Source organism: Solanum pennellii, chromosome 4 (genome assembly GCF_001406875.1).
Source record: "Solanum pennellii chromosome 4, SPENNV200".
Classification (NCBI taxonomy): Eukaryota; Viridiplantae; Streptophyta; class Magnoliopsida; order Solanales; family Solanaceae; genus Solanum; species Solanum pennellii.
Window position 1 is genome coordinate 59,432,781 of NC_028640.1, and position 23,421 is coordinate 59,456,201.

The window sequence follows — 23,421 nt, forward strand, 5'->3', positions numbered from 1 at the left end:
TACTCTCTGCTTTTTTCCAGGATGATGAGATCAATAAAATTAAACATTTTATTGGTTCTCGCGTTATGGACTCAAAAGTTAAGGGTGGGTTGAGATGGCCCTTTGGCGAGGATTCTTCAGGGAGTCAATATGCTGTTACCAGTGTCTGGCACACAACTGCAGAATCATATGGAAATTCGTCAATTAGGCTTAAGCTTAGACATGCAGATCGATTTGATTTCAGCTCTTCAACTGTTGAGGTTGCACAGGAAGTTAACCTGAAAATGCCTGGGATTTTATCCCAATTACAGGTAGGTTTTCTTTTCCTGATATGAGAATTATGTATATTTCTGTTGGTAATACATTTGGATCCAGTTCAGTTAAAATTTTATCACGGTTCCAATCTGGTTCATTTCTGTCGGAAATTATCCGACTTTTTGTATGTCTTCAAAGAATTTACATTAAAAAGTTATAATTCAGATTTATAATAGCTCATCTTTATGTTGAATTGATAAACCTTTCTATTTTGCCCCTTCACTACTGAAATAATTAATTTAATTACATTTTCTTACTGAAAATGCAGGAGCAAACGATTGATGAAAACCTGTTGCTTAAAATGCTTGAAGACAACTTGAAGCTAATCTGGTATCACTGTTTGCCTGATGGTTTTTTAAGCTGACCATGTTTCGTGGTCTTTCACTTTCTCTTTGCAAAATATCTGCAGAAATGTTCAACTCACAAGCTATGATCGGTTGGCGAATAAAGTTGCGATGGTGGAATGTATATAAATGTAGATAATTGAATTGTTAAACTCAAAATGTTGAGTGCTGTTTGCATTATATAGTTTTGTGTATGGAATGAAATGAACCAAGGCCTCTGATGTTAGCGGTGTCAGTAAGGAACACTAGTTAAGATTGTAAATAGTTCTGTTGTTTAATGTATCAAACTTCTTAGTTGAACGTATTGAGAGGTTTGGGAAATGTAAATTGCATATTGGTGCATAGAGTAAAAATCTTACAATGTCTGCAGTTAAACACCAGAATGGGATTTTAAAGGAGATGTATTATTTATATTACGCCTCTAAGATAGAAGCATTACGTGATATGTGAGCAATCTATTCCAGGCAAAAAGATAAAAAGTAAATTAAATACAATCTATACATTCTGTATGTGGAAGGTTTCTAATATTACTCTCTTTTCAATATTTACGTTATTGGTAATTCATTTCCAAAGAGTTTTTCTATTTTAGTTGCTTTCCATTTGAAGTCTATCCAAAATATCCATTTCTTTTTTGCTGAGCTCTCTCATAAACTCGGGGCAAATACCCAACACACATATTCCATTTCGATGCAGCCTAGAGGGATATCAAAAATCATTTGAACTGTTCGATAGAAATATATTTGAATTGACCATTATATATGTTGGATGTTAGATGAACTTATTAGCTTTTCAAATGAAATCAAATTTAGTAGTCGTAATTTAATGAAGTGTGATTAGTAGAAGCTCAAAGGTCGTCATAATGCTCATTAATATAATAATAATAATGCGTCTGTTCCAAGTATTATTTATAGCGCCAAAATGATCGAGCAACTCTATTTTCAAATAAGTGATCAAATATAATGTCTTACATTCCCCTGCACAAGAGACAAACAAAGGGCTATCCATCGTCAAATCCAACTCCGGCACTGGAGTCTGTCATGAGATCTGTTTTCGACAAGAGAAAGTATACTCGGAGCGTTAGTTATACTGATCATGCCATCTTAAATGGTTCTCTGTTGGCTTGGCTGATGAGTTGAGATTTTCATCTCTTGTTAGTTTCCAAATTCTTTCACCAGAGTCCTTTGCGACAAAAGAAGGCCTACATCCTCTCTCTTTGGTTTCAGCTCATCAAGGTACTACTCTTGATTCATTAGATGCTATATATATATATATATATATATATATATGGTTTAATACATTTGTATATTAGTTTTATATTTTTTTGTTTAGTAAAAGCATCATACACTAATTGTGCATTAGCCGATGTTGGTGTGTCTTTAGTTCATTGGTTCGCCTCTGCTTTAGTGATGATGCTCATTAATATATATATCTATAATTTTGCAGGTTGCAGTGAAGGAATAAAGAATGAGCTTATAGAAACACCATGGCTTTTGATTGCTGCAAATGTGAAGAAGGATTTGCTTTTGTCATTTCAACATATGAAACGTGAGATGGATGAAGCTGATATGGCACAAGTAAAACCCTCTGTAGTTGCTCGTTTTGGAAAAGTTCTCTTCTATGGGTCAAACAAGCTTCTTCATTTAGTTCACACGTTATGCTTTTATCGTTGTTGTTAATTAGAACTTTTAACACTTTTCTGTTCTGAGAAACAACACTTTGTATCTTTTATAGCATGTATCAATATATCATATGTATCATGCCTGCTTACTTTGTTGTGTTGAAGCATTATTTTGTGTACAAATGCATGTTTCAAAATACTTGTCATGTTCTTTGTGATGCAGGACTTCTTCAATTGGTAAAGATAGCCTAAACCTAAACTCATTGAATGAAACTACTTTGAGAAAAATGAAAAGATCCTTCTATACGGATGTTCCTCCTTCATATATGGATTTCGTAGAAAATTGAGTAGTGGAGAATCTCAGACTAGAATATGTGCGAGGGAAAGAACTGTACTATGTTAAGGTATATGCTACTTTCAAGCTTCTAAACAATGTCTTCGTCCTACTGTATGTATTCTTTCTTTATCCATGTGTTTTGTAGCTTTCCGATAACTTGAGGACAGAACAACTGTTTCCTGCAAATGTACTGTGGCAAAAGATCATAATAAGATTCAGCTCTATAAGGTTAGTATTCTAAACCTTTTATGCCTTCAATTTCGTGTGACTGTCATTAGAATATTTATACCTGTCTCCTTTTATTTAAGATTGAGTTGAACCGAGTACGCCACATGGTTGCAAACATGAGCATTCTTGGAAAGAGCTCAGACCTCAGATTGTTTGTATATACAAAGAAAATTAAGCTGGCTTTATCTGTAAGTTATTTACTCCATTCAAATATTTATATCAAAAGCTCTTTTTGGTCCTTATTAAACTCTTGATTTCAAGCTTCTCATGACTGTTCTCTGAGTAATGTTGTTCTGTTCTATGAGTTGATTCTTCACATTTTTCAGGATGAGGAGAAGAATGAAATTAAGGATCTTATTGGTTCTGTTATTTTGGACTCACAAGTACCGGGTGGTTTAAGATGGCCTTTAGACAAGCGCCATTCTTCAGGGGGTCGATATGTTGTTAATTCTATTGGTTACACAACTGCAAAATCATATATGAATTCATCAATTCGGTTTAAGTTTCGACATGCAAATCGATATAAATTTGAATCTTCAACTGGTGAGGAGGTTACACAAGAGATTTTCATGAAAATGCCTGGAATTGTATCAGAGTTACGAGTAGGTTCTCTTTTCTCGATGGCAAGCAATTACGTTTCTCATTTTATTTTATGTTTTCTAGTTTTGGATGTCTCTGCATGATGCATCAATGTTGGTTGGTGTTGGACGAAACCATAGCATAGTATTCTTAGCATAAGCATCGACTTGACTTGACTTGATTTGATTTGATTTTCATTCTCTTGTAAAAAATGCAGAAGCAAACAATGGACGAAGATCTGGTGTTTGAAATGCTGAAAGACAACTTGAAGTTAATTTGGGATCTTTGTCTGTTTAGATGGCTCGAACTAACAGTCTTAAGAGTTGGAAGTGACGGGTGCTTACCATCCAAGCAGCTCCCTCTTGTCTGCGATTAGCTTTGTTGTTAAGCTGCAATGAATAGAACATCTTACTTGAGTTTGTCACATTTCGTTTTACATATGAGGTTCAGCACTAACAACTGATTGAACAGTCAACAACCTAAGTTGCTCAGTCTCTTCTTGCATTTTCCTCAAGTTCTTGCTTGGATTGAACCCCTATTATATGTATGTCTAATGGGAAATTCATTCACTTCAATAGAGGATTCTAAAGCCAGTTTTGGATTCTACTTCTAAGTGTTGGGCATATTGTAAAATCTTATATCTCATCTCAAATGTCTGTTATGCCTAATAAAAACAAAATTAATCATATTAGATACTTCGCATATATTACTTTACTTTTACTTTTACTTTATTTTGCTCTACCTTACTAGCTATATAGAGAGGAGAGTTGAGTTGCTTAGCATTATTGTGTCTGTACTTACATTTTGATGGCCTTAAAATTCTACATTTAACAAACTACTTAAAAGTATTTGTGGTATTTACTATTTTTATGTGTTCTTTTGTATATATATTATTTAATTTATATATTATGAATAAATGACAGTACAACCTGATTTTTTAACTCATTAAAAGAGCCTTAGAGTTGTTAACTATTTCATTTGAGAAAAGACTCAAAATAGTCCCTTTCTTTGAGTAAGACTCAAAGTCATTCATGAATTTTCACATGGAGCACTAATATTCTCATATATTTACAAATTTTTGCCTATTTCTTAATATTGATTTTATCCACAATTTATATATGAAAGTTTAATAGTCTTTTTATACATTTAATATAAATAGTAACTCCATTTGGGAGAAGGTAAGAATAAGAACATCTTGTTTTGTTTAGTAGAAATATTATTGTAGCTAAAATTGAATAATTAATTACGTCGATTCCGGTAGTACAATTTTTTCTTTTCTTGCGACATCATATGTCAAGATGTTCGTGTCACATATTTCTATTAGATATAAAAAGATGATTGAGCATTCCATACACAAAATGATGGACAAATCAACATTGAGAATAGGTTAAAAATTGAGGGACAACCAAAATCGCACCAATAATGCTAACAAGTGAAACTATTAGTACAGTATGTGAAAACTCGAGGATAACTTTTTGGGATAAGGAACTATTGTGTCTCAATATTCCTGTAGCTTTTTGGGACGCGAAGAAACTATATAGTCCACCTGTATTACATAGTTGAAGAAGATGTTTATTTATAATTTTTCATTTTATTATTTTATTTATTTAATTTAACAAAATCAAAACAAGTTTATTATTTTCATTTAATGTTATTTTTTAATCATCAAATAACTTTATAAAGTAATGACATTTAAGTCTAAATTTTCAGAATATATTAGTAAAGATCAATTTGATTACATAAACTTCAAATAATTTGAATTAGTCTTGACACATGCAACATGTACTGTTTTCTACTTGTATGTTCATATTCAATCGATCTCAACCTATTTTGTATTACGAACCACTTTTGTCTTGGCAGTGACACTGAATTCCAAGCTATTGCTAACCATATAATGAACCTTTGTTTTGACAGTGACACTGAATTTCAAACGAACTCTCTGTGGGGTCATCTCCATGTAGCAAACTTTGAATAGCTCTCTGTCAATTTCAAAGTTTGGCAGATTTGGTGTTGAATTACTTTTCAGTTTTACTTAATTTTCAACGAAAATCTTACCAAGAAATCTTCATAGGTGAAAAGGTTGAAACTTTGTGTTTTTTGTGATGTCACTGATGACATCATTAGGAGTAGATTTTCCTATAAATACAAAGCTCTTGCTCATTTCAAAGATGCACCAAAAAGAATTACAAAGGAGAGAAAAGAAGAGTGAGGCATCACAGAGGAAAATAATCTGTGAGGAAAACTAGAGAGTGTGAGCGATATTGTAGTGAGGTGGAAAAATCAAAAGAGTGTTATTTCTTTTGAATGTGTAGTGGTCTTTGGAGTTTTACTCAGACATACAAGTGTAAAATCCTTACTATAGTGATATTCGTTGCTCCTCTCGGGTCGTGATTTTTTCCTTATTTAGGAGGATTTCCACGTAATATCTTGGCGTTATTATTTCTCTTTTATTCTCGTTGATTAACCGCATTGTTGTGTTCCGCATTTATTGCCTTTATTACCGCAAATATTTTTTTTGTTACGGATTTATTCCCAACAATTGGTATCAGAGCACAGGTTCTGCTCATTTACAGAAATATTTTTTGCACCTTATTGTACTATACTCAATAAAAAAAGTGTCTGGAGTAAAGTACGATGTAGCAAAATTCAACGGTGATAGCGGTTTTTCAACGTGGCAGAGAAGGATGAAAGACTTGCTCATCCAACAGGGTTTGCACAAGGCACTAGGCGGCAAATCCAAAAAGCCTGAATCCATGAAACTTGAGGATTGGGAAGAAATGGATGAAAAGGCTGCTAGTGCAATCAGATTGCACTTAAGAGCTGATGTAGTTAATAACATCATCGATGAAGAGAGTGCATGTGGCATTTGGACAAAGTTAGAAAATCTATACGTGTCCAAAACGCTGACAAATAAATTGTACCTAAAGAAGCAGTTATATGCGCTACATATGGGTGAAAGTACAAATTTTTATCTCATTTAAATGTACTTAATGGACTAATCACGCAGCTAGCAAACCTCGGAGTAAAGATCGAGGATGAAGATAAAGCCACAGTGCTCCTAAACTCGCTGCCATCTTCCTACGATACTTTAGCAACAACCATTTTACATGGTAAGGACTCTATTGAGTTGAAGGATGTCACATCAGCCCTTTTGCTTAATGAGAAGATGAGAAAAAGGCCTGAAAATCACGGACAGGCTCTCATCACGGAAAGTAGAGGCAGAAGTTACCAAAGGAGCTCAAGTAACTATGGTAGATCCGTAGCTTGTGGAAAGTCTAGGGTCCGATCAAAATCGAAGGCCAGAAATTGCTACAATTGCGATCAACCAGGACACTTCAAAAGAGATTGTCCAAATCTAAAAAGGGGCAAAGGGGAAAGCAGCGGCCAGAAGAGTGATAACAACACAACTGCCATGGTGCAAAATAATGACGATGTTGTTCTCCTCATAAATGAGGAAAAAGAATGCATGCACTTGGCAGTTATAGAGTCGGAATGGGTGGTCGACAAGGCAGCATCTTATCATGCCACACCGGTAAGAGATCATTTTTGCAGATATGTAGCCGGTGATTATGGCAATGTGAAAATGGATAACACAAGTTACTCAAAGATTGCGGGGATTGGAGACATTTGCTTAAAAACAAATGTTGGATGCACATTAGTGTTGAAAGATGTGCGCCACGTACCTGATTTACTGATGAACTTGATCTCGGAAATTGCTTTGGACCAAGATGGATATGAGAACTACTTTGCAAATAAAAAATGGAGACTCACCAAAGGGGCATTGGTGATTGCAAAAGGAGTTGCTCGTGGCACTTTATACAGGACAAATGCACAAATATACCAAGATGAATTAAATGCGGCTCAAGAAGAAAATTCTGCAGATTTATGGCATAAAAGAATGGGTCATATGAGCGAGAAAGGATTGCAAATTCTTTCCAAAAAGTCACTCATCTCTTTTGCCAAAGGTACAACGATAAAATCGTGTAACTACTGCTTATTTGGTAAACAACATAGAGTCTCATTTAAGACATCATCTGAAAGAAAGTCGAATATACTTGATTTGGTATATTCTGATGTTTGTGGTCCAATGGAGATAGAATCGATAGGAGGTAATAAATACTTTGTTACCTTTATTGATGACGCTTCTCGAAAATTGTGGATTTATATGTTGAGAACCAAAGATCAGGTGTTTGAAGTATTTCAAAAGTTTCATACTCTGGTTGATAGAGAGACAAGTCGAAAGCTAAAACGTCTCCGAACCGACAATGGAGGTGAGTACACTTCAAGAGAATTTGAAGAGTACTGTTCAAACCATGGAATCGGACATGAAAAGACAGTTCCTGGAACCCCACAACACAATGGTGTAGCTGAGATAATGAATCGCACCATTGTTGAGAAGTTGAGAAGCATGCTCAGAATGGCTAAATTACCCAAGACATTCTGGGTGAAGCAGTTCAGACAGCGTGTTATCTTATCAATCGTAGTCCATCAGTTCAGTTGGAGTTTGACATTCCGGAGAGAGTTTGGACCAACAAAGAGATGTCTTACTCGCACCTAAAGGTGTTCGGTTGTAAAGCATTTGCACATGTACCGAAGGAGCAAAGAACCAAGCTAGATGATAAATCAGTTCCTTGCATATTCATCGGATATGGAGATGAAGAGTTCGGGTACAGACTATGGGATCTTGTAAAGAAGAAGGTCATCAGAAGTAAAGATGTAATCTTTCGAGAAAGTGAAGTTGGAACTGCTGATGATCTATCCGAGAAGGCCAAGAAAAAGAATGGTATAGTCCCTAATCTTGTTACCATTCCTTCTTCTTCTAACCATCCCATAAGTGAAGAAAGTACGATTGATGAAGTTGCTGAGCATGAAGAGCAACCTGATGAGATTGTTGAGCAGTGGGAGCAACTTGGTGATAATACCGAGCAAATTGAGTACCCAGAAGAAGACCAATCTCAACCTCTGAGGAGATCAGAAAGACAAAGGGTAGAATCAACCAAATACCCTTCCTCAGAGTATGTCCTTATCAATGATGAAGGTGAGCCAGAAAGTCTTAAGAAGGTGTTGTCTCATCCAGAAAAGAGCCAATGGATGAAAGCCATGCACAAAAAGATGGGATCTCTACAGAAAAATGGCACATACCAGCTAGTTGAACTTCCAAAAGGAAAAAGACCACTTAAGTGAAAGTGGGTCTTTAAACTCAAGAAAGATGGAAATGGCAAGTTGGTGAGGTACAAAGTTCGATTGGTTGTAAAAGGCTTCGAACAAAAGAAAGGTATTGATTTTGATGAAATTTTTTCACCTGTTGTCAAAATGACTTCTATTCGAACTATTTTGAGCATAGCAGCTAGTCTAGATCTTGAAGTGGAGCAATTGGACGTGAAAACTGTATTTCTTCACGGAGATTTGGAAGAAGAGATTTATATGGAGCAACCAGAGGAATTTGAAGTATCTGGAATGAAACACATGGTGTGCAAATTGAATAAGTGTCTTTATGGGTTGAAACAGGCCCCAAGGCAATGGTACAAAAAGTTTGACTCTTTCATGAAAAGTCAAACGTACACAAAGACCTATTCTGATCCATGTGTATACTTCAAAAGATTTTCTGACAATAATATTATTATTTTGTTGTTATATGTGGATGACATGTTAATTGTAGGATAAGACAAAGAGCTGATTGCAAAGTTGAAGAAAGATTTGTCCAAGTCATTTGACATGAAAAACTTGGGCCCAGCACAACAAATTCAAGGGATGAAGATTGTTCGAGAACGAACAAAACGAAAGTTGTGGCTATCTCAAGAGAAGTACATTGAACGTGTACTAGAACGATTCAACATGAAGAGTGCTAAACCTGTTAGCACGCTCTTGCGAGTCATCTAAAGTTGAGCAAATAGATGTGTCCTACAACAAAAGAGGAGAAAGAGGGAAAGGCTAAAGTTCCTTATTCTTCAGCAGTGGGGAGTTTGATGTATGCGATGGTGTGTACAAGACCTGATATTGCTCATGCAGTTGGTGTTGTTAGCAGATTCCTTGAAAATCCTGGAAAAGAACACTGGGAGGCAGTTAAGTGGATACTCAGGTATCTAAGAGGTACCACAAGAGATTGCTTGTGTTTTAAAGGATCTGATCCAATCTTGAAGGGCTATACTGATGCTGATATGGCAAGTGACCTCGATAATAGAAAATCCACTACTGGATATTTGTTTACATTTTCAGGGGGAGCTATATCATGGCAGTCAAAGTTGCAGAAGTGTGTCGCACTCTCTACAACTGAGGCAGAATATATTGCAGCTACTGAAGCTGGCAAAGAGATGGTATGGCTGAAACGATTTCTTCAAGAACTTGGATTGCATCAGAAGGAGTATTTCGTATATTGTGACAGTCATAATGCAATAGACTTGAGCAAGAACACCATGTACCATGCAATGACGAAGCATATTGACGTGATATATCACTGGATTCGTGAAAAGATAGAGGACGGATCTATGCAGGTCATGAACATCCCTACAAGTGAAAGCCCTTCAGATATGCTGACCAAGGTGGTATCACGGGACAAGTTTGAGCTATGCAAAGAACTTGTCGGCATGTACTCAAGCTAGAAACCTAGAGCTACCTCCTTCAGGGTGAATGGGTCTGGAGGGGGAGATTGTGGGTTCCATCCCCATGTACCAAACTTTGAATAGCTCTCTGCCAATTTCAAAGTTTGGCAGATTTGGTGCTGAATTATTTTTCAGCTTTACTTAATTTTCAACTAAAATCTTACCAAGAAATCTTCATAGGTGAAAAGGTTGAAACTTTGTGTTTTTTGTGATGTCACTGGTGACATCATTAGGAGTAGATTTTCCTATAAATACAGAGCTCTTGCTCATTTCAAAGATGCACCAAAAAGAATTACAAAGGAGAGAAAAGAAGAGTGAGGCATCACAGAGGAAAATAATTTGTGAGGAAAAATAGAGAGTGTGAGCGATATTGTAGTGAGGTGGAAAAATCAAAAGAGTGTTATTTCTTTTGAATGTGTAGTGGTCTTTGGAGTTTTACTCAGACATACAAGTGTAAAATCCTTACTATAGTGATATTCGTTGCTCCTCTCGGGTCGTGGTTTTTCCCTTATTTAGGAGGATTTCCACGTAATATCTTTGGTGTCATTATTTCTCTTTTATTCTCGTTGATTAACCGCATTGTTGTGTTCCGCATTTATTGCCTTTATTACCGCAAATATTATTTCTGTTACGGATTTATTCTCAACACTCTCCTGCCTCCAACTTGACTTGATTACCTTTAGCTTAGTATAACTACTTGTGATGGAATAATTCCCATTAGCAGATTGGTTGAATTGTCCTTGTGTGCACCAACTGTTATCTAATGGTTCCAAAATTTCTCTGCTTTGATGTATATCACATTCACCTTATTCACAGCTAGCTTCCAAATAAGCTTGCCTACATAAAGCCACATTCCAATTCCCACATCCTAATATAATTCAAACTAACATGTGTATTATCTTCACCGAGTATACCAATGGTACTTTCCTTTTTTCCTCAGTTCCACCCCAGGAGTAGTATCAACATTTCCTATCCACCTCCTTCGCAACATTCTGAGGAAGAATGAACACTGATCTACAAAAATTATGAATTGAAAACGAGATAGCCAGAACCACTTAGAGCCTCCTTCCATAAGAGAGTTGTTATGCATAAAACATTTTATATCATATTTGTTATTTTATCAACTAGTTAATTGGTGACATTCGAGTTTACCCCACCTCTTAGATGTGAGTGAGAGTACAAAATATCTAATGAGAAAAAAAACCTTTGTGTAAATTCAGTAATCTTCAAGAGTTGCTTCTTCATTTGTTTATTCATCCCTGCTAAGAAAAGGCTGGATTTTTTAATGTTTGCCACAAGTCCAGTAATAGCACTAAAGTGAACTAATGATTTCATGACCCTGGTAACAGATTTGACATCTCCTTTACAGAAGATCATTTGCAAAGACAAGATGGTTCAGTCTAAAAGTTTTACACATAGGGTGAAATTGGAAATCTGGTAGATAGGTCATGCTATTGAGCAGCCTTGAGAGGTACTCCATAAATAGTACAAAGAGTAGAGGGGAGAGAGGGTCTCCTTGTCTAAATCCTCTCTTTCCATCGAAACAACCATAACCTTCTCCATAGTGAACTTTGTTGTTGATACACATACCATTATCCATTTAATGAATCTTTCTGAAATTCAAATCCTCTTAGAGATTGTCAATTTTCTGTTGAATGTCTCTCAAAGTGAGAGTCTTTCCATTATATAGTGAGAATAAAGATTACACATCCCTAAAGATCCGTCATTTCTATCCCTAAAGATCAACAATTCTATCTCTACAAATTTGTTATTCAATCCCTTCAAATCCGCTTTTCTATCACAATATTTATTACTTTGATTCTACAACAAATCGATATGATCGTGCTAATTTATATCACTATCTCTCCAAATCCGCTATTCTATCACAATATTTATTCCTTTGATTCTACAATAAATCTATATAATCATGCTAATTTATATCACTATCTAAATTAAACATATACAATTATTTAGATTTCCACCATGGTAACATCCCCCCTCAAATTGATGTCGGTGGATCAAGAAGCATCAATTTGCCTACTAGAAACTGATGGCGTTGTCGTGCCATAGATTTTGCAAACGCATCAGCTATTTGAAGATCACTAGATACATGTGGAAGAGTACTGACTCCTTTATCTACAGCTCCTCGTATATAATGACAATCTACTTCAATGTGTTTGGCCCTCTCATGAAAAACTGGATTAGTAGCAATCTGAATAGCATTTGTATTATCAGCATGGAGAGGAGTAGGATGAGATTGAGGAAATCCAATCTCAGCAAGTAATCCACGAAGCCATACAACCTCAGAGCAAGCAGTAGACATGGATCGATATTCAGCCTCTGCTGAAGATTTTGACACACAATCTTGTTTTTTACTCTTCCAAGATATCAATAATTCTCCAAGAAACATGCACCAACCAGTGACTGAACGACGAGTATCAGGACATCCCGCCCAGTCAGAATCACTAAAAGCATTAAGACGAATAGGAGAACCACTTGGAAAGAATAATCCACGAGTAGATGTTCCTCGAAGATACCAAATGATACAACGAACAGCCACCAAGTGGAGATGATGGAGAGCTTGCATAAACTGACTAACTTGTTAAACTGCAAAAAAAAGATATTAGGCCGAGTAATAGTAAGGTAATTTCGACTCCCAACTAATTGTCGAAACATAGTTGGATCAGAAATAATATCGCCTTCCTCACGACGATACTTCACATTCAATTCCAATGGAGTATCTACAGAGGAGGAATCTTGAAGACCAGGCAAAGAAATCAGATCCTGAGCATATTTGTGTTGGTTTAGAAACACACCTGAAGCAACATTATGAACTTCCAAACCCAAAAAATATATAAAAGTACCAAGATCTTTCATACACCAAAAGAAGAATCGGTTCATGTGATAATAATGTCATCTACATACACCAAAAGAAGAACACAACCTGCAGATGTTTTCGAAGAAACAAAGATGAATCATATTTGCTCTGCTCAAAAGAAACTGTAGCAAAATAGATCAGAACTTATCAAACCAAGCTCTTGGAGCTTGTTTTAATCCATACAAAAATCACTTCAACTTGCATACATCTGATGTAGGCGATAAGAACAAACCAGGTGGAGGTTTCATATAAATATTTTCTTTGAGATCACCATGGAGAAAAGCATTTTTGACATCCATTTGACAAAGAGACCAGTTTTGTGAAGCAGCAATGACAATAATAGTTCGCACTGTAGTCATTTTTGCTATGGGTGTAAAAGTCTCCTCACAGTCCACCCCATACTCTTGTTTGTTACCAAGAACAACCAATCGAGCTTTGTATCGATCAAGAGTTCCATCAGAATGGAGTTTGATTGAATAAACTCATTTACATCCAATAGGGCGTACATTTGAAGGACATGAAACAATGTCCCATGTGTCATTCTCTTTAAGAGCCAAAAGTTCTTCTGCCATTACTTTCTACCAACAATTATGCTTGGAAGCTTGTGATTAACAAGTTGAAACAGAAATGTTAGATAAAGTAGAAAATCCATACCAATTGGGAGTACGCGATACTCTGGTAGAGCACCGAGTAGGCTCAAGAGGACCAGATCTTGAAGAATTCTCAGATTCTAGTTGTGGTACAGTTTCAGGCGGCGGATCAGTGTCGAAAAAGTATAAAGTTGGCCGACGTCGTTCATACACAAATCCAGATTTGAACCTCTTAAAAGAAGATGATAAATCTTCAAAAGGAGGAAGATCAGGAGAAGTAGAAGATGAATCGACAATCATAGGAAAGAAATACTAATTCTCAAAGAAAATAACATTTCTAGAAATACGAAATTTGTGAGAACATGGATCATAGCAAATAAAACCTTTTTGTGAAGTACTATAACTCATAAAAGAACATTTAGTAGATTGTAAAGAAAGTTTATTGCGCTGCGAAGGAGGCAAATGCACAAAACAAACACAACCAAATGTATGAAACTCACTATAGTTAGGATTTGGTGATAAAGACGAAAATATGGAGACTCAAGATTTAGCACATTGGATGGAAATCTATTAATTAAATAGACAGCAATAGACAAAGCTTACACCCAATATTTAGATGGTACAGAAGACTCAATCAACAAAGTACGAGTGACGTCTAAAAGATGGCGATTTTTACATTTAGCAACTCTATTTTGTTGTGGTGTATATGACAAGAGCGTTGTGAGACAATTCCTATGTCAAGTAAGAATTTTTTGAATTCATAAGACATATGTTCTCCACCAGAATCAGATCTTATATAATAATTTAATGCACGTAGAAAATTGAGTCTCAATGTAAGCCAAAAATATCTTGAACATGGAAAATACCTCAGATTTAGATCGAAGAAAATACACCCATGTAAATCGACTATAATCATCTATGAATGTCACTAAGTATTTGAAATGAGCATGAGAAATAATTGGTGAGATGCCCCAAACATCGCTATGAATGACATTAAAACACTTTGTAGCACGACTACAAAAATTAGGAAAAGGAAGAGTTTTACTTTTGCCTAATTTACAAGTAGAACAATCCATGGAAGCAACTGAAAATTGATTTTTATTTCCCAATAAACAAAAATTTGATAAATGAGACAATACAACAGAATTTGAATGTCCTAGACGCTTATGCCAAATCTCAGTCTTACTAGCAGTAGAAGTACAAGCAAAAGATAGAACAGGTCGAATAGAAAAGTGTATAGGAAATAATCGTCCAACTTTAGGCCCCTTCGTATTATCGTCTCCGACACCTAATCCTGCACAAGATAACCATTACAAAAAAAATTCACATCACAATTGTTATCTACCAATTGTCCAACTGAAATAAGACTAGTTGAGAGCTTTGGTGAAACAAAAACATTCTTGAAAGTTGGAGTAATGTCCCCAATCTTGGCAATGGGTAAATTACTACCATTAGCAATCTGTATTTGTGATGGACCTTGATACTTACGAACATTTTTTAGGATGCTCGGTGAGTTGGTCATATGATTGGAAGCACCTAAATCAACAATCCAAAAATTAGATGTAACATCATTACCTTGTAATTCCAATGCTGAAAAGGCTGACACGATCATTTATTGAACCATTTCAGGAGTAAGAACTTGTCCTGATGATGAGTTATCACTAGTGGAACCATTTATCCCAACTTGAAAAGCGTTGACCTTATGATTTTGAGGGCGCGTGGGACACTCTTTGATAATGTGTCCTTGTTTTTTATAATAATTACAAAAATTCTTGCTACAATTGCTAGCAATATGCCCATATTCTTTGCAACTGTAGCATTGAGTTCTACTCATATCCCTGCCTTTTCCTTTACCTTGAGCAGCAAATGCAACAATGACGTCATTTTCCTTCTTGAAAGCATTTTATGTAACAAGACGTTGCTCTTCACGAAGTAATTCTCTAAATCAAACATCCAAAGAGGGAGACGAGTTCATCAAGTTAGAGCGAACACTCTCAAAGTCAGAGCGTAATTTCATCAAAAATTGGTCTCGCTAGCTTTGCTCAAGAACTCCCTGAATCATTGATAGTGATTCAGTAGATATTTTGGCATAGACAATATCCGTAAATTCAGCCCATAAGTTTTGAAATTCAGAAAAATAATCTTGAATGGAAAGACCTTCTTGAGAGTAATTAGCAATTTCATACACTAACTGAAAGCGTCTTGCGCTATTATCTTGGTTGTAAACATTTTATAAGTAATCCCACATGGCCTTAGCTGTCTTATACGGCATGAGATTAAGAACATTGTGCAATCAGTTGACTCAATTTTTCCTCTCTATTTCATTCCATTCTTACATATCCTGATATGAGTTTTTACACTCATTAATGTATTTTAAACTTTATTGTTTATGTTTCTGCAAAATTACTGTCTCTAGTTATATTAAACACATACACATATAGTACGCATATTCACTGTGTAGAAGATACTTATTGTACTCAGTTCCAAGAATTCATGTTTTGATATTCTATATTAAATTTTACAACTTGAAAGTACTATACATAAGCTTACAAATTATCCATTTTTACATAGATATGAAATTTCTCACTTATCAATTGAAGAAATTCATTATGCAAGTTCAAAAGTTATAATTGTTTTCCAGTTCAAACGTAATTTTTTTTTGAATATGTTAAAAAAATTTGAATTTTCTCCCAAGACATATATCACAATTGTAAAATCTGTGCAACTTCAATGTTTTTTTTAATCACGAAATACCGTTGTATATACATATATTCTTATGTTCTTCTTTGTTTTTCGTTTTAATGTTGATTAAAGAATCAATAATTTATTCTTCGTAAATAAATTATTCATTAGATATTCTTGAGTTATGTGATAATTACAAATAATTAAAAATTTACGTTAAAATATTACTAATATTTTTTAAAAAATTTATTTTATTTTTTAATTTTAATATATAAATAACAGTAAAATATTATTTACAAGTTCAATGTAATTATTTATTATTGTGAGAATCGAGAGGCAAATTACTTGGTATAAAAGAAACTGCATTATGGTAGGAAGGCGATCAGTCGCCATCCGTCAAACTACCTTTGTTGCTGTCTAATAACATTATTAGTAACTTTATTATAAGCCAATCCAAACACTCTTTGAAGAGTAAAGTGTAGTCTACAACTGAAAAGTCTCTCTGAGTGTAGTCTACAACTGAACAGTGTCTCTGAGCCATGTCTTACATTCCACCACACAAGAGGCACACAAAGGGTTCACCGTCGCCGGAACCAACTCCGGCACCGGAATCAGTGCTACCTGCCTTGAGAAAAAGCCTGAATTTCAAGAGAAAGGAAAACATTCGGCTCGAGATCCGTTATGCTCATGGTGCAGTTAGGAAATGGTTCCCTGTTGGTTTGACTCATTTTTCATCTCATGTCAACCTTCAACCTCTTTCTATCCATCAAAAATCTAACGAAAATCCTCTTCGTTTGGTGCTAATGCAAGGTACTACTACTTTTTTGTTCTTTTTCTGCAAAATCTAAATTTTTATGTGTATTTGATAAATAAATGCTTCCAGAGTTTGGGTTTCTAAATCCTTTTTTCTATTTTTGAGGTTGCAATGGAGGAACGAATGACGAGCCATGGCGTTTGGTGGCTAAAAATGTGATGGAAGACTTACTTTTGTCATTTCAACATGTCAAATCTGTAATGGAGGAATCTAATATGGAAGAAGAATCAAAGCCGAGTCTAGTTGCTCGTTTTGGAAGAATTCTCTTTCATGGGTTAGTATTGTCCATTTCTCATAATCAGTTTTATTCAAATCCATTTCATTATACTACACAATTTTCTTGTCTGGTAAAGCAAACTACAACTTCTGTAAATCGCTGACTTATTTTACTTTGACATGTAACTCTTTTAACTTTTCTCCTACGTGTTAGAATGTTTCTTCTTTTGGCGATGTCTGAAGCACTACTTTGTTGAGTCGATTAAATCCAGTGTGTTTAACATGTAATCCTCCTCAAATTCTGTCTTGTAGGATTTCTGCAAAAAGTCAAGAATCCCTCAATAGTAACCTATTAAAGGAAACTACCTTGAGGCAAATGAGAAAATCTTTCTATACCAGTGTTCCTCTTTCATACATGGAATATATACGAAACCTTGCAGTTGAAAAACTTGACTTACAATATGTGGAGGAGAAGGAATTATACTACGTCAAGGTAATATTTTCATGTTTCTACCAAGTTTCTTTCTCTTTATGTGTTGCTTCTTTTAGTAGTATCCCTTGTGCTTTGTAGCTTTCAGACAACATGCGCGCTGATTCAACTGTCACCTGCAAATGTACGGTGGTCAAGGATCAGGAGAAAATTCAGCTCCATAAGGTTACTTCTCCGTTCCCTGGTTCTTAATGAACTTGCTGTAAGATGCCCAATTAACTGTTTATTTTCCAACTAGAAAAACAACATTAATTGTTGTCATGAACATATTTACCTCCTCTTACCTATCTTTTGCATGCTTTACTTCTTGCAGTTTGTCATTCCTTATCAATCTTCTGACGCTACACTTCTTCTTTTAGATTGAGCTGAACCAAGTACGCAACATGGTTGCAGACATGAGCTGTCCTGGCAAAAGCTTAGACCTGAGGTTGATGTTATACACCAAGAAAATCATGACGGGTTTATCTGTAAGTTACTTCATTGAGGATCAAATATCTTGAAAGTCATAGGTCGTATACTCATACTTAGAAGTTTCACCCAATATTTGATATTTTCTGAACTGGAGACATGTCCATTCAGTTACTCTTGGTTCAAATTTCCTGTTTTTTCATGTTTCGTCGATTTGGGAGAGGGTTCGATTTTTGTGAACAGAAAAGTGAATAGCCTATTGGGTTGACCAGTAGGGTTAAAATGCTCAAATACTGTGCGATATTGGAGTCCTCTAGTAACTGGATTGAGCTAGATACAAATCATTTCTACGATGAAATCCAAAGGAGGGTAAGTAGAAGAGAGAAAAAAAGGAAAAAGGATACAGAGGCAAAAAGTAGAAATGAAGATATTCTTCACACGCATTCAGTGTTAAGGTGGTTACTTAATGAATTTGATTTGTTTTGGGATCTCTAACTACCTACACTTAATAAGATATAAGGGCTTCGAAAACCCAACCAAATATAAAGTTACACCTCAAGTAAGCAGACTTTCAAGTCTAATGTATTTAAATTGTCTAGTCATATAGTGTACCAGGGATGCTACTTTTGATATTTACATTGGTAAGTACAGGTAGTAACAAAACCCATAGATTTTAGAGTACCGGTGAATTTTGTCTGCACTTTGGATGTACATATTTTACCTCCATTCCAGCGAAGAAGGACCTTTTTCTGTTTAAATTATTTTATTTGCACTTCAATTTCCATCTTCTCATCATGACTTCTGCACTCTCAACTGAAAGGACACCAGTAGTGTTTGTGTTCTTATTGTATCACTCTCTGCTTTTTCCCAGGATGAGGAGATCAATGAAATTAAAAGTCTTATTGGTTCAGCTGTTTTGGACTCTGAAGTTAAGGGTGGGCTGAGATGGCCCTTTGGCGAGGATTCTTCAGGGAGTCAATATGCTGTTACCGGTGTCTGGCACACAACTGCAAAATCATATGGGAATTCGTCAATTAGGCTTAAGCTTAGACATGCAGATCGATATGATTTCAGATCTTCAACTGGTGAGGTTGCACAGGAAGCTAACCTGAAAATGTCTGGGATTCTATCCCAATTGCAGGTAGATTTTCTTCTAATGAGCAATTTCTATTGGTAATAACATTTGGGCAAAACATCATCCAGTTCAGCTGGAGAAACAAAATTCAATGACTGATTCCAATCCAGTTGATAAGCCTTTCTATTTCTTTTTCTACTTGGCCCCTTCACTACTGAAATAATTAATTTAATACATTTTCTTACCGAAAATGCAGGAGGAAACGATTGACGAAAACCTGGTGCTTAAAATGCTGGAAGACAACTTGAAGTTAATCTGGGATCACTGTTTGGATGATGGTTCTTCAAGCTGATGACCATATTTCGCGGTCCTTCACTCTCTTTGCAAAATATCTGCAGAAACTCACAAGCTATGTTCGTTTGGTGAAGAAAGTTACCTTTTGTAGTTTGCAGTGGTGGAATGTATAGATGGATAACTGAATTGTTAAACTCAATATGTTGAATGCTGTTTGCAGTATATTGTTTTGCGTGTGGAATGAAATGAACCAAGGCCTCTGATGGTAGCGGCATCAGTAAAGGAATAGTTTTGTTTTTGTAATGGATCGAACTTCTTAGTTAAACGTAGTGTTGAGTTCACATATTTGATTTTACTGAATGTGGGGATCGAAATATAAATAGCTTATTGATGCATAGAGGAAAATCCTATTGTATGCAGTTAAAACACCAGAAAGGGATTTTAAAGGAGAAGATATATTATTTGGAGCATTACATGATATATAAGCAATCTATTCCAGGCAAAAAGATAAAAAGTAAATTAAATACAATCTATACATTCTGTATGTGGATGGTTTCTAATATAACTCTCATAACAATATTTACCTTAATTTCCTTATTGGTAATGCATTTCCAAAGAGTTTTTCTACTTCAGTTGCTTCCATTTTAAGTCCATCCAAAATATCCATTTCTTCTTTGCTGAGCTCTCTTATAAAGTTTTCTTCATCTTGTTGCAGCTCTTTGAAACCTTCAAACAGTCTACTGAATAAGCTGACTTCTTTTTCCTTCACCTTCTCGACTTCTTCTTCTATTTCCTCGACTTCTTTTATGATTGTCCGCTCTCCTTCTTCCACTTTCTTCTCTAACCGTTCAACAAGGGGTGGCTCAGGGCCGCAAGTATTGTCTGTTTTTATGAACGTGTTGAAATCACGACCAACTTTTTGAGCTGCAATTTGCAACTCAGGTATAATCGTTTCAGGCAAAACGGAGCTTCTAGTATAAAGTACAGAACCACCATATCCATCCCATGCATCATTTCTGCCCTTATAGTACACAAATATGTAATCATCTGGAGTGTTTTCAACTTTGGATGACAAAATATACCTGCAGAGAAAATCAATTAACGTGTTTAGGTGAATCGCAATGCAAGTACAAACAATATGGAGACTGTAGGAAGTATAGATACCAGTCATCTTGGTAGTGAAGATACTCATTATCATGATTGTAGAGTATCCCGGGATACTTTGGATCTTGCACGAATTTTTGCACTGCGGATCGAGTGAAAAATCCTCCATCAGGTGTCCCTATTCTCCAAGTCAGATTTCCCACAAGTTTGTTTCCTTCTGTATGGAACTCATGCAATTGACAATCAAAAACATCAAATGTGGGATTCAAACCGCGAGTGATGTACCATTTTCCAATAAAATCATTCATGTCAAACTTTTGGACGAGAACACTGGGATCAGGTACAGGAAAGTCACCAACATCAGATTTACGAGGTACACATTTCTTCCGGGAGACTGCACACTCATTGAACTCGTCTACAACACTGTTTTCAAACAAATCACCACATTTTATCTGCACCCATATTCCAACATATTAATATTCCATAAATGTGATCAAATCAATATATAGTTATACTAAGATGTTTGTAGACACCTGACATTCCGTTTCATCAGGTCTATTGTTGCATGTTTGGAGACAGGCAACATTAGCTGCACATGCAGGGTTTGAGATGCACTTCGCAAGCTCTATCCTGAAAGCATAATACTTTAATAAGTCACCTAAGAGTATCAGATATGCATGTTAGGAATGGAGGAGAAACTCATCAATACTACTCCCTCCGTCCTAATTTATGTTGGACCGTTTGACTTAGCAAAAACTTTAAGAAAGAAAAAAAGACTTGTGAATTTTGTGGTCTAAAATAAACCAAAGACATTTGTGTGGCTATATCTTTACAAGTTCATCAAATTGTGGCACGAGACAAGTAAATATCTTTTGAGATTCAGGGAAATTGGAATACTAGTAGAAACTTTCCTGCATCCCTAGCACAGCAACAGTATCAGTTACTTTTACCACCGTAAAGGTCTAAAAAAACTTGCTCCAAATAAGTCAAATTCATACTGCTATTCTCATGACCTAATTAGAACACAGAAAGTCTTAACAGTCTCAAAATCGGAAAGGAATAGATGGAAAAGCATTACGGTTGGGGTTATGTTTAACTTTGGACATGCTTAAAACTTGATTTTATCGATAATAACGACTAGAATCGAGAACTTATGGACAGTTGATCATAAAAAGCTAGAGACAGTCTATGTCCGTGAAAACTGAATTTGACATCCTTACCACTGCACTCAATTATTAATCCAGGACGACAATCCACAGAGTACAAACAAGAACCAATTTCACATTCCTTGTGTATTTTTATATGTAATAGAAGTAAACAAGCTCAAAGCTCTTGAAAGAAACATAAGAAGGGTAGCAAAACAAAATATATTGGTAGCTCGGTAGAAGGAAGTATACCGGCATACTTTAGTAACATCGGCAAATTACCTGCACTCTTTCAGTAAGCAAGTACAAGTTTTGAGAGCATCAACGGCATCAGCCTTTGAAGCAACTGACAAAATAAATATAGTTACAATTGCTGTTTTGGCCAATTGGCCCCATTTCTTCAAGACCATCAAAGCTACATCTTCTGGAAATTTCCATATTGTATTTCCCTATATAGAGGACTTCTGTCAGCAAAGAGAAAGAAGAGGATGAAAAGGATGCAGAGGACAGAGCTAGACCCCCACATTCCTTCGGAAAGTAGTAAACGAGAAGCAACAGAACAAAATTTTATCAAACTCACCTTAGGTACATTCTGGTTAATTCTATGTGCAGAAGAAAGATTTTGTTTCCCCCGTGATGATAGTTGCAGACTTCTAGAATCCAAACCACAACATATTCTAGAAGATTTCTGCAAGTATGTAGGTATCTGTCTTCTGGAACAAATTTTCACTAGGACTATACTACCAAAGTAATCTGCTCTACCCCAGCTAAATCTTGTCTGACTCTGCAGCCTTGATCCAACTTGACATTTGATGGCTTCATGATTGCACAGAATGTTTGAATGAGGGGCAAGCGCCATTATTCAATTGAATGACCACCAACTCCAACCTATAGAAATGAAGTATATCAGATTGTGCTATCTTCTAAATCTTTCTGATTGATATCTACTCTGTGCAACACACACGCACACATATCAGACTGATTGGTCCAAGATGCATATTCTACATGTGTGCGTGTGTGTTGCACGTCAGCACATATCAAATCTTACTATCAGATTCACAATCAAGAATTTTTCCACATTCACTAGTTGATTGAAATTCTATAATACATAAGCAGGATTTAAGGTCAAATATTGAAATGCAGATAAATTTTCAACCTCCCACATTCATCTTTGTTTTGGTGCATAGTTCACAATCAATCAAGAACTCGCCCTTCCATGTTTCTCTCTATTCACCTTCAGTTTAACATTAAATACTACTCCTTCCGTCCCAATTGATGTGACACCATTTGAGTTAGCATAAATTTTAAGTAAAAGGGATCAGTTGTATGACTTGTATCACATAAATTGAGACGGAGTAGCACATTTACAAAGCTAAAATTGACAAGTTAAATTGTCAAATGCAGAATCATAATATACTCAAAGAGTAAAAGATATGAGTATGTGACTATAAATATAAATCCCAATAACTGACCTCATGTAAATAGAGTGCTATGAAGATTGAACGTTGAGTATAAAGAGTTGTTGTGGATTTTGCATCTTTTTTTTTCTTCTTCTGAATTTTTGGGTGTTTTAAGTGTGAAAGAGTTGAGTGAAGGGGAAATGGATGAAGGAGGATAAGACATTTTGTGATAATTAGCTTAGCAACGTCACCACATTTTCTTGTTTCTGCACTTGCTCTCTTTTTTCATTTTCTTCTCCTTTTGGATGGTTTTGGCAATTGCCCAA

At 35.6% G+C, this 23,421-nt stretch overlaps 2 protein-coding genes across 2 annotated transcripts; one reads left to right on the forward strand and one right to left on the reverse strand.

The window, feature by feature from the left end:
- Positions 1 to 16,549: 16,549 nt before the first annotated feature.
- LOC107017755 lies at positions 16,550 to 19,806 on the forward strand. The gene is made up of 7 exons (XM_015218008.2): positions 16,550 to 16,959; positions 17,069 to 17,237; positions 17,492 to 17,672; positions 17,751 to 17,834; positions 18,029 to 18,136; positions 18,949 to 19,218; positions 19,409 to 19,806. Exons 1-7 carry the CDS (start codon positions 16,689 to 16,691, stop codon positions 19,502 to 19,504), a joined length of 1,179 nt encoding a protein of 392 aa, XP_015073494.1. The 5' UTR covers positions 16,550 to 16,688; the 3' UTR covers positions 19,505 to 19,806.
- Positions 19,807 to 19,882: 76 nt separating this feature from the next.
- On the reverse strand, positions 19,883 to 23,421 carry LOC107017754 (violaxanthin de-epoxidase, chloroplastic). Its single transcript, XM_015218007.2, has 6 exons — positions 23,168 to 23,421; positions 22,276 to 22,583; positions 21,978 to 22,144; positions 21,084 to 21,180; positions 20,611 to 21,002; positions 19,883 to 20,528 (listed from the first exon to the last, which is right to left on the reverse strand). The coding sequence occupies exons 2-6, from the start codon at positions 22,552 to 22,554 to the stop codon at positions 20,027 to 20,029; spliced, it is 1,437 nt and encodes a 478-aa protein (XP_015073493.1). The 5' UTR covers positions 22,555 to 22,583; positions 23,168 to 23,421; the 3' UTR covers positions 19,883 to 20,026.